Source organism: Cyprinodon variegatus, unplaced genomic scaffold (assembly GCF_000732505.1).
Source record: "Cyprinodon variegatus isolate N-32 unplaced genomic scaffold, C_variegatus-1.0 Scaffold431, whole genome shotgun sequence".
NCBI classification, from domain to species: Eukaryota; Metazoa; Chordata; class Actinopteri; order Cyprinodontiformes; family Cyprinodontidae; genus Cyprinodon; species Cyprinodon variegatus.
In genome coordinates this window covers 42,609-54,706 of record NW_015150884.1, presented here as the reverse complement: position 1 = coordinate 54,706, position 12,098 = coordinate 42,609, and the positions used below count along the sequence as shown (strand labels likewise).

Here is a 12,098-nt window from a genome sequence, read left to right as displayed (position 1 = left end):
TTCCTCTCTTAGGTGCACCCTGCACCCTAATGACTCGTTAGCGATGGAAGGTCCACTATCCAGAGTCAAGTCCTTGAAGAAATCCCTGCGACAAAGCTTCAGACGCATCCGGAAAAGCAGGGTGTCTGGAAAGAAACGTGCCATCAACACCCCTACCAGCAAGGTGGGAGATGTTCTCCTGCAGCACATGAAGCAAACAGAGCTCTTCTTAGCAGCTAATGGTTTCCTTCTTTTAGGTGCAGGAAGCAAATGCTGCTTTGGCAGAACAGGAGGAAGTGGCTCCTGTTCAGCGGCGGATTGAGCCTCGGTCAGCAGACGACTCACTATCAGGAGTGGTCAGATGTCTCTGCTTCGCTGACACATTTCTGCGTGATGGTTTGTTTGCCTTCCATTTTTGGCCACTCTATTAATATTCCTTCAGTTTTTTTTAACCCTTCTGTTCGTATGCTCGGCACGCACCTTGGATGGAGAGGTTGCCTTACCCATTGAGCTTTTTTAAAAACTTTTCTCTTCCACAAAATTTACAAAATATTTTTAAGCATAAACATGTCAAAGTTTGGTTTGCATTAATATTTAATCAACAATTCAGTAAGACCATGGCAACAAGCCTTTAACAGTCTATTTGTATCTGTTCCTCTTTCAAAGAATTTGATGTGTGGGTGAAGAGCAGTTTTTAAGTTTTAGGTCTGTCCATTTTATCCCATTAACTTGCTTTCATCGGAGGTCTGCAACCTTATAAATTCAAAGAGCCACGTAACCACAAAATAAAAATTGCCAAGACCCATTGGAAAGATTTTATAAATATTAAAAGCCAAGGAAATCAATAAAAAATGTCCCCACAAACTTTATTATTTAATATTTTTTCAAGAGAAAACAATTATTTAATTTTGGAAAGAGTCAAGCCAGGTGAAACATCATAAATATGAAAGATGAAGGACAACACAGCCCACTTAGCAATATAACTCACACAGTTGAGGCCAGAAACAATCAGCTGCCTTGTACCACTGGTGATGTGCTGTTATTCAGCTTGGTTATAGCCACACTGATGAGGTCAAAGAGCCACCCTCAGCTCTAGATCCACAGATTTGCGGCCCACAGGTTTAAACTGTTGCTGTATTTTCCGGACTATACCTCACTATAGGCTGCACAAATGAAGTTAAAGAAACAAACTGAAAGCTTACATTTATAAGCCCCAACGGGTTATAAGCTGCTGATATCTACTGAACTGTCCCGAAACAAACCTGTAGGGGGAACTCTACACATCACCCATAGAGTAGGGACGAAGAAGAATGCTAGTATCTTTTTAGCTTCCTTGACTTGACAGCTTTAATGGGGTAAATAAATGTCATGATGTGTAAATTTGGGATGTTTGTTCTGTTGTACCTGCTGCTCTCATGTTCTTTTGCTAAATAAAAATGAGCCCCTTCCTCTTTGTTTTCTAATTTTGACTTCCACGGAAAAGCTGCGCCACTGTATAGGCCGCATGGTTCAATGTGAGGGGAAATAGTAGCGGCTTATAGTCTGTAAAATATGGTAGATTGTAGCTCCAGCTCGTATTAGTAGGGTCTTCCTTTTTGCCTCCATCCATTTTCAGATTGACTGAGCCTCCCTGTTAGAGAAGCATGGTGCTGCGCCAACATGTTTCACCAGGACAACATGCTCTGTTAATTTTCCTCCCAGATGAGTTTGGGATGAGTGTCAAAAGCTTCCCCGTTTTTCACATGAGTAGTTTCTTCCTCCTGGGCTTATGATGAATTTAAGATTTTATTTCATTACCTTCTTTTGCCAATTCTCACTTCAAATTTTTCTTTTGGTTTAAAAAGTAACCAGAACTCCTGTAACAGTGGATCCTTGCATCCCTATCCAGAGCCACCATAAGGCCTCCTGCCTGCTTCCCTAATATATTCTCTCCTTCCCCAATCTTTCAACTTTGCTGGATGACCATGTTTTTTTTTTTTTCAGGGGACAGAACAGAGCTTAGTGAGTTTATCAAAGCTGGGGATGTTACTTCCCAGTTCCAAACTTTCTCACAGCTTTTAATGTTTAATTTAGGTTCACCTGGGATTAGGGGACTATATAGGAATGCAGGCCACACTTAAGTACTTTATATATCAGCCCTGATATATGATTTTCTTTTTTCTAACCCAAGATATCCCTATTAAAGTTATAGTGGGGCTTTTGAGAGGGCGGGTGTTTTCAAAAATTCGTGAAAATCCTCCACTATACCCTTAATTGTATGTTAGGGATCACTAACATGATGCAGGTCTGGAGGGTAGGAATACCTTTTCACACCTCTCTGGTTGTTTATTCAAAATGTAATCCCTCAACCCTGTGTTTGTGGTGTAGGTACGCACCATGGCCCCACGCTTTGGGCTGGCACCAACTCGGGCAGTGTGTACGCCTACGCTCTGGAGGTCCCAGGCGTCGGGTCAGGCCGCGTATGCGAACGGGGAGGAGCGAGCGAGAGCAGCACGTGTGTGGAAGCTTTGCTGGGTAAAGAGATCCAGCTGATGCACAGAGCTCCGGTGGTGTCTATAAGTGTTCTGGACGGACGAGGGAAGCCTTTACCAGATCCGTATGAAGCTTCCCAGGACCTGGCCATCGCTCCCGACATGACCAACGCTCACTCTGTCCTCATCGCCTCAGAGGAGCAGCTCAAGGTACGACTGGAAGGATAAGCTAACCTCTGGTGTTTTAATCACAGGGCTGCTGTGTTACAGCCTTACTGTTTTCCTCCTTCAGGTGTTCTCTCTCCCGAAAGTGAGCGCAAAGACAAAGTTCAAGCTGACGGCACACGAAGGCTGCCGAGTTAGGAGGGTCGCCTTGGTTCTCTTCAGCTCAGCCGCTCAGGAAGACTACAGCGAACACGCGCTGGTCTGCCTCACCAACCTGGGAGACATGCACCTCTTCACCATACCCGGCCTTCGACCTCAGGTAGAGCGCTGCGCATCCACGCCTGCCGCTTCAGGAGGTTTTTATGATCTACCTCTGATTCTGTTGTTTTGCCTTTAGGTGCGATACGACTGCATCCGTAAAGAGGACATCAGTGGCATTGCCTCTTGTGTTTTTACCAAGAATGGACAGGGTGAGGAAACACACTCTAACAAATCTTTATTGGTGAATAACAACTATAAGTCACAGAGACCTGAGTTTATCTGGCATGAAGTTTTAATAGATCAGAAAATCCTCCAGGCTTCCTCACAGTAAGTGTCACACACTGATGTATATGTTCTGCCTTCCACAGGGTTTTACCTGATCTCTCCTTCAGAATACGAAAGGTTTTCCCTCTCTGCCAAGATTCTAACAGAACCGCTCTGCTCCGTTCAGCTGGACCGACCCCTAGAACCCACAGCTACCTGGTAATATCCAAACACTTTTACAAAAAAGGCTTAGATGTAGATTCACTCTGCACTTTATATATATACTTTCTAAACCTTTACACAAGTAGATGTTAGAGAGAATGTTAGTTACATTTAATCATCCATCTAATTCATTTTTCAAATTGTTTATAAGTTTAAGAAAAAGACCTAATAAAGAGTTTTTTTAATTAAAAGTATGATTATTGTCAACAAGAATGAAATTTTTAGGTCTGTTCCTGACTTGATAATAATGACTCTTGGAAATGTTGGAAGAACATCTTTATAATTCAGTCTTTATCTTTTTGTTTTATAGATCTTAAAGGAAAAAAGTCTCTCAACTAATTGGTCAGTTTTCAATTGAAGGATCCGTTTAGCTTTTTATCATCGTTTTAAACAATTAGTAAAGTAGAAAGTGTTCATTAAGATGGTAAAATGTCCTTATTTCATAAAGATTCAGTGAGTATTGTGGAACTTTTTAAAGCCATGAACCTCTAATGGCTACCAGCCCTCCCTGTGATGGGAGTTACTGCTCCATAATAGTTCCTCCTCTCTGTTCTGCTGGAGTCAGATTCCTCTTGCAAAACAAAAACTGCTTTGCTTGCTTCTTGAAAAACAGAAACTGTTATTAAAATTAGTTTCTCTGCAGTGAATAAATAAGTTTTTCCTAATCCTTAGACGAGGTTACTTGCTTAAACTACTAGGTTAGTTAATTTAGTTTTTCCTTTATTGAATTCAAATCAGGAAGACTGGAAATGTTGACTTATAGGCTTCTGTTGGTTTATTAAATTGTAAAATACATCCCTGCAAAAACCTTAAAAAACTACAAGTTTGATAAAAAAAAAATCTTCATTAAAATAACAAAACAAAAAAGGTGTTGAAGATGTAAATTATTTGTATCAAAATCGCCTGCAAACTATCACACATCACCTCAATATTGGGGAATATTCAGAATAAGGTACCAGCATGCTGTTATCTTTTTTAGGATGAGAATATATTGTTTTAGCTGCTGTTCATCTTGTTCTGGTGTCGTCATAAATCTATATATGCTCTTTTTATTAAGCTTTCCATCTTTTACCATCAGCTGGGATCCACTTAGACGTACGTGAAAGCAAGTGATTCGCCAAGCTAAATGAAGTGCCTGTGTGTGTCTCCACAGTGACGGTCCAACAACGCAGCCGCAGGCCAATGGGACCCACAGGAGGATGACGGGTCAGGCTGAAGGTTCGTGTGATCAAGCTCTCTTCCCTGTTCTCCCTCCTTATCTGTTAGAACTTTTATTTTAACAAACTCTGAAGCTTCTCAAACTGGGGCCATCCCTCTCGTCCTGTCCGGCCTCCCTGACAACCATTGAGCATGCCCCAGTTGGCGCTCCAACTCTGGCAAGGACTGCTGGTTGTTATGGAAACGGTCCAGGTTTTTTTCAGGCTGCTCTTTCTCATTATTAAGCAGCTTTACAACAGTGGAAATTTATTTCTGATCCAACCTTCATCAAAGCTCAGCACAGTGATACCCCGACCAGCTTTGTAACGATGGGTCGTATACATTATTTATTTCTGGGTTTTATAATCGGCTCTAATGGGTTTAACAAAGTTCAAAGATGTGTCATTTATTTACAAAGATGAAGTTAAAACCAGATATTTACATAAATGAACAAAAAGAGAAGCCGCCATTTTTTTTTTCCTTTTTCTCCAATGTCTGACTTTAAATAAGACTTCAAAATCAGAAGTTCACGAGCTTCAACTTATTTTGGCCCATTCCTCCTGTCAGGAGGACTTTGTGAATTATCTTCTTGGTTTTTTAGCCACTCTGTGAAGACTTTAGTTTATTTAGGGTCTGGTTATTTACAGGAGTTATCTCAGGATTTCTGCATGTAATTGGCATTATTATTCATTAATTCTGATTATTGTGGCATTTAGAATTATATAAAAAAAAAAAAAAGTTTCTAAAAAACATTTTTTCAGATATAACTGGTTCGGTGTGTGTGCGTGGAACTGCTGTTACCCATTGATCGTAAAGCCGTACGTTCAGAAAAGAAGCTCGAGGCAGATAAAAAGTTAGAGAATGGGGGAAAATGCAAATTTCAACAAAAGTGGCTAGAAAACGAGGAATTCGGAACATGGCTGCAGCCTGTCGATGGTAAAGATGACGAAGGAGTCATGGGTACTTGTTGATGGCATGAAATTATTTTTAAGAGCACTAAAAAGCATTCAATTAGAGTTACTTATTCCCGTATAAACCCTGAATCTGTACCTAAGCTTTAACTTCCTGATTTATGTTGCTTCAATTTGACAAATTTTACTATTTATTAAAAAAATAAAACATCCATCTTTAATTAACATCATGGGTAAAATAAATAATTTTTGCCACGCTCTCTGGTTTCCTCGCCCTCAGGACGAACGGAGGAGTCCCCTAGCTCCCTGTCCTCTCCCATCCCAGAGACGCCGCTTGACTCCCCCCTCAGCTGTGCTGACCTCACCCTTGACACCACCGGGGAGCTCACCGTGGAGGACGTCAGGGATTTCCTAACGTAAGCAAACTCCTCCCATGAAACCTTTCTTCTTCCTTTAGAAAGCCTAAGTAATGGCGGTGTATCTTTTTCAGAACTGTGGATGAGGTAGAAAACAACCTGAGGAACATGAAAGAGGAAGAAGGCCGCTCTGCTGGAATCCTCATCAACTGAAGAGGTGAGGAGTAGCGTCTAAACTTTGCACATCAGCTCGTCTAAATGGATGCATAAGATTGGTTGAGTTTTTTTTTTGTTTTTTTTTTTGTCCCCAAAGCATTACCACCACACCTGTTTTTAATAGAGCCAGTCCAGCCTGCGCATACTTCAAAGAGTAGTTGTGTCTGAGCGGAGCATTCCTTCACTCTGGCAGACGCAGCAACGTCAGCGTTTTATTCAGAAGCTCACACATCAAATTCTTTAGCTAAGTTTTCTCAGGGGTGAATGTTACCCTTTAACTCAGCACTTTCCACTTGCTTCATATTTAGATAGAAACTAGAATATATCTATTTAAATATGAATTTAGGACAGATATACACACAGGGAACTGGCTACATAGCAAGAAGGTAGAAACAGAAGATGTGTGCTCTAATATCTGCTTTATTTTGGCTCTCTACTGCCCTCTTGTGATTCTTCTAAACACACGCGAGTGCATGCTGTGCTGTGTTGTTTACATCTCTGGAAGTTTTTTATTTTTATCATTTTGCCTTTTTTAAGATTAATTGTCATTCCCCCAAAAACGACCCCTCTTCAAAGCAACTAACTGATGCTGCAGTTTCTCCTGGAGTGGGAAACTGAAGCTGCCTCATACGGCACACTCAAAGGCAATGCATTTGTTAGGTGTAGTTCACGTTAGTATTCCTCATACGTTGTATTTATGAATGACTTAATGTATTCACTCCTTTTTTTTTTCTCATTTTGTCTTGCTGCAGATTTTAATGGGTTTTACTGGTATTTTATGAGATGGACAAACACAAAGTATCTCATTAATCTGAAGTGGTTGTAAACTTATGCCTGGCTGGTAAAACAGCATCATAGATATTTGTCTTCAGTGCTTAACAGTGCTGTTCCTATTGGTGCATTTATATGAAAATGGGTAAAAAAGAAATACTTTTTTATATTCAGAAGGATCCCTACAACGGATATCAATACCTTTACTTGACTAGATTCCCTTTTCTGAGGTAAAAAATACATTTGATTCAGTTTCCCCCCCCTGGCACACTGTCCACTAAAACCTTTGTGGGTCAAATATGCTCCATCTGATTTAATCTAGATTTGTACCAACTATAGTCAACATGTGGATCTATGAAGTCTGAGGCTTCAACAAAAGTTGAAAGGGTTTTCATGGTATTTTTCAGTGTTTATTTTGGAGAAAATTTAGCCAAGAAAAACTTAAGAAAACAATTTTTTCTCTTTTGAATCACCTATAAATAACACATGGTGAAGTATACAATGGTGGTTACATTTTAAAAACTATTTAATGACTTTCTGTCAGACAAATACAAACTTTTGAATGTATACTTTATAATTTTGGAGCTGTACTTGATTTATATCAGATAATTTCAGGTGGAAAACACTCCTGAAAATCTCTGGGATTGAGGGGTTAAACAAAACATTTGTATTTATACTAGTGAAAAGTTGAACTGTATTAACTTATCAGGTGTTTTCTGGAGGAAATAATTTCTGGAGGAAATAATTTGCCCATTCTTTTTTCAAAGGAGGTTAAATAGAAATGGAAACCACAGTTTTTAGATTTTTCTCTTTTAAAGGAAAAAAATGCAATCAGTTTAGTCATGTTATCCTTTCTTTTGACCAATCACCAAAATCCAGTTGCAGTGACACAAAATGCGACTGAGTTCAGGGATGTGTGACCATGAAGTCTGCACAAATCTATTCAATTATCTGTGACTAGTTTAATCATGATTTGTCTTTGGTTTTATTTTAAGGAACTTCCTGGAGCAACTCGAGTGGTTTCCTCTGGATCTCAGTGCTGGACCACAAACATCTGACACGGAGCCACCGAGAAGCTCTTCCCCTTTAAACTGGTACAAGCTGGGAAGGAAACATTAGATTCCTCCTGCTGGACAAACAAACTCCTTTTCTATAACCACTCAGCAAACACAGAGGGACCAGTGGAGCATCCAGACGGACCGCTTCCTCATCCGCCTCCTCCATCCTCGGCCCACCGAATGTTTCTGCATGGTTGGAACTGGTCCATGGTTTAAACCTGATGTGATGGAGGTGCAGTAAAACAGAAGGTTTGCGGTTTAAAGTACAGAAAAAAAAAAGGAAAATGAAGTATTTTTTAAAGGTGTAGCATCCCCATTCCTCTGATTTCAAACAAGGACTGCTGATTGATTTTTTTTTTTTTTTTTTGCTTTTCTGTGTGGAGGTGGTGCGTAAATCTGCGGACATCGCCAGGATGTTAGGTTTTTGCTGACATCGACAAAATGAGTATTGGAACAATGTAGGTGTTTTATACAGCAAAGATTGTTGCTCTATTGAATGTTTTTACGGTAACGTGAGAAAGTATAGATATTTTATTAACATATAGTTGGCGGTAGAGGAAGCGGGGGGAACCCACACTGTGATTTTAAAAGGGAACCAGCTTGGAAGTGCTGGCATTAAAGCATCACTATGATGGGAAGATTACTGACCTGATACATGATGAGATGTACACAGTTCTTCTGTTTACATAGGAAAGTTGGACTTTTTACCATCTGTTCGGTTAAAAACTAGGATTTAAATAAAATGTATATTTTTTCAGATGGAGAGTGGGAATAAGTGAATAAAGGTTTGGGGGAAATGGAAGTGGCGCCCAAAGTATGTAGAGGGCAGAGTTTGTAAAGGAAATCAGATGTTATGAAATAAAATGGTTCAGTTAGCCAGTGAGCGAAGCTTCGACCAGCAGTGTTTTTTAAACCATTTTAAGCGTTTTACAGCCTCTCAGATTTAAACCCGGGATTCAGCAAGTCCGAGTCCAAAAAGGGCTCGCTGTAAAACCTGGAAAACGACCTCACTGACTAATGTAGCTCAGCTGCTAGAATCACTTTTGTTTTCAGCCTTTTTTTGTTTCAAAAATTAAGAATGGGACATTTCATTAACCCTTTCATGCACAGTTTAGCCTTTTAATCCCACTGAAATGAGCTATTCAGTTCCATTTGTAGGAATTAATACGTTCTTTAGCATTTTGGTTGAAAAATTGTGAATGTTAATAAAATGTATTTACTCTGAGATGTCTTTCTTTTTCTTGGTGATAATTTAAATGGTGCAATCGAAGCACGTTTGTCCAGAATTTAGCAGATTTTAAATGGTTTGAAGAAAACTGAACAGTGGTGAATTTTTTTACCTTATTTTTTCTGCTACAAGATAATGTGTTCATGTTGTAGGCAAATGTGAGATCACACTGTAAGGAAATTTACATCCACTGTATTTACAACCACTTCGTCTGAATTCATATATTATTATATATAAAATATGGGAAAGGATTGGGGCCGTTGAAAACAAACTGCTACTCCAAAAAAGGCTATTCTGATTTATTCTCAGTTTTCTGACTTTATAGTCAGAATTGTGACTAATTCAGATCTCAGAAATCTCACTTTAATCTTCTACTTTAATCTCAATTTTATTACTTTAATCTCAGAATTCTGACTTTTTTCTCAGATTCAGATCTCAGAAATCTCACTTTAATCTTCTACTTTAATCTCAATTTTATTACTTTAATCTCAGAATTCTGATCCTAACTTCATTCTCAGAATTCTGAAAAATTCTGACTTTTCTCATAATATTGAAACTTTAATCTCAGGATTCTGATTGCATTTGCAGAGTTCTGATTAATTCTGACTTTGATGTTAGAATTCTGACACATTTTCACTTCGATTTCAGAAACTGACTTTTACCTGACTCTAATCTCAGAGTTCTGACTAATTCTGATCTAATTATCAGAATTAGGACTGATCTCAGAAGTATTCCGAATTTTCACTGATTTCGGAATTTCTAATTCTGATCAGAATTCTAATTATGACTCGAATTTGATCTTGGAGTTCTGACTTTATTCTCAGAATTAAGTCAAATTTCTTAGAACTCTAACACCAAGCCCAATATTATCACTTCGATAAAGTACAAATATTAAGTCATAATTCTATGAGATTGAGATTAAAGTCAGAATTCACTAGCCTTGGTTTTGATTTGCTGTATTCTTTTTAAATGGCCCTAATACTCTTATATAACAAACATGCATTAAGGTTGTTACTCTGAATATAGTATAGTTGCATTTAGTAGAAGAAACCTGAATTCAATTACTACAGTGAGGCCAAAATATATTTAGTCAGCCAATGATTGTGTGATTGAGTTCTCCTACTTAAAATAATGAGAGCACTCTGTAATTTTCATCATAGGTACACTTAGAGATGAAATGAGGAAAAAAAAACAGGAAAGCACATTGTAGAATTTTGAAAGAATTTATTTGTAAATTATGGTGGAAAATAAGTATTTGGTGACCCATAAACAAGCACGATTTCTGGCTCTCCCAGACCTGTAACTTCTTTAAGAAGCTCATTTGTCCTCCACTCGTTACCTGTATTATTGGCACCTGTTTGAACGTGTTATCTGTATAAAACACAGCTTTAAACAGTTACACTCCAAACAGCAGCTTGGTGTGAAAAAAAATCATCTGTAAGACATACAAGACCACTGATAATCGACCTCAATCTGGGACACCACGCAAGATCTCATCCATGGGGTCAAAATGATCATGAGAACGGTGACAAAAAATCCCAGAACTACACAGTGGAATCTGATGAATGCCCTGGAGAGAGCTGGGAACAGATTAACAAAGGCTACCATAAGTAACACACTACATCTAGAGGGATTCAAATCCTGCAGCGCCAGACGTGTGCCCCTGCTCAAGCCAGGACATGTCCAGGCCCGCCTGAAGTTTGCCAGAGAGCTTATATGGATAATCGAGAAGATGATTCGGAGAATATCATGGTCAGATGAAATCAAAATGGAACTTTTTCTCAACTTGTCATGTTTGGAGGCAGAAGAATGCAGAGTTGCATCCCAAGAACACCATACCTACTGTGAAGCATGGGGGAGGAAACGTCATATTTTGGGGCTGTTTTTCTGCTAAGGGGACAGAAAAACTGATCTGTGTTGAGGGAAGAATGAACGGGGTCATATATCATGAGATTTTTAAGTCAAAACCTGGAACATCCAGCACGACAATGATCCCGACCATACTGCCCGGGCAACGAAGGAGTGGCTTCATAAAAAGCATTTCAAGGTCCTGGAGTTGCCCAGCCGGTCTCCAGACCTCAACCCCATAGAAAATGTGTGGAAGGAGTTGAAATGCTGTGTTGCACAGCGACGGCCCCGAAACATCACTGCTCTAGAGATCTGGAGGAATGGGCCAAAATACCAGCTACAGTGTGTGCAAACCTGGTAGAGACTTACAGGAAACACCTGACCTCTATCATTGCCAACAAAGGTTATGTTACAAAGTATTGAGATGAACTTTAGTTATTGACCAAATAGGCCTACTTATTTTCCACCATAATAATCCTACAATGTGATTTTCTGGATTTTTTTTTTCTTTCTAATTTCATCTCTCATAAAAATTACAGACCTCTCATTATTCTAAATAGAACTTGCAGCACAATCAGTGGCTGACTAAATACTTTTTGGCCGTACTCTATATGATAAAGTGCTTCTGATTGGATCAGTTACAATCTCAAATCTTGAGACGAACACACTTCTCCTTGCTTGAATTAAGACACCGATTTAAAGCCCTACATCTTTAAAGCAACAAGAACATTTCAGAAAATTCTAGATGCTGTCGACTTTCTCTGACGGTTCCAGGATTTGAGAGGCAAAAAATTTCTACAACTCTGGTTGTTGTGGAATTAACAGAATGCTGATATTTCCAACCTTTAAAAGGAAAAACTGGTTTTAAGGGACTCACTGCAATAAGACACATAAAATGCTCAACACAATTCAAAATTACTTGCATGCTTACATTAAATAAAAAGGCATTTTTTACTGTAAATTGAAATATTTTCCTATCAAATAATCCAAGGTTAATCTTTGAAACGGTCTATGATCCTGGGTTAGTTGTTAGCGTTGCTAGCATTAGTTTACATCCATATTCTCCATGTCCATATACCTGAGAATGTTGATTCAAATGTAGTTTTAAATTCACCATGATGTATTCAAAGCTCAAAGGGGTAAAATGGATC

General features: G+C 39.0%; 1 protein-coding gene across 1 annotated transcript in view; it reads left to right on the top strand.

Annotated features, from left to right (window-relative positions):
* The window catches only part of llgl1 (lethal giant larvae homolog 1 (Drosophila)), a 42,142-nt gene extending 33,046 nt beyond the window's left edge, over window positions 1-9,096 (top strand). Inside the window, exons 15-24 of the mRNA XM_015388651.1 lie at window positions 13-163; window positions 237-375; window positions 2,347-2,660; window positions 2,743-2,934; window positions 3,013-3,085; window positions 3,245-3,359; window positions 4,516-4,580; window positions 5,751-5,886; window positions 5,961-6,043; window positions 7,809-9,096. Of these exons, the coding sequence (XP_015244137.1) occupies window positions 13-163; window positions 237-375; window positions 2,347-2,660; window positions 2,743-2,934; window positions 3,013-3,085; window positions 3,245-3,359; window positions 4,516-4,580; window positions 5,751-5,886; window positions 5,961-6,039 (1,264 nt within the window). The 3' untranslated portion in view covers window positions 6,040-6,043; window positions 7,809-9,096. The remainder of the gene's footprint in view (window positions 1-12; window positions 164-236; window positions 376-2,346; window positions 2,661-2,742; window positions 2,935-3,012; window positions 3,086-3,244; window positions 3,360-4,515; window positions 4,581-5,750; window positions 5,887-5,960; window positions 6,044-7,808) is intronic.
* Window positions 9,097-12,098: the final 3,002 nt, after the last annotated feature.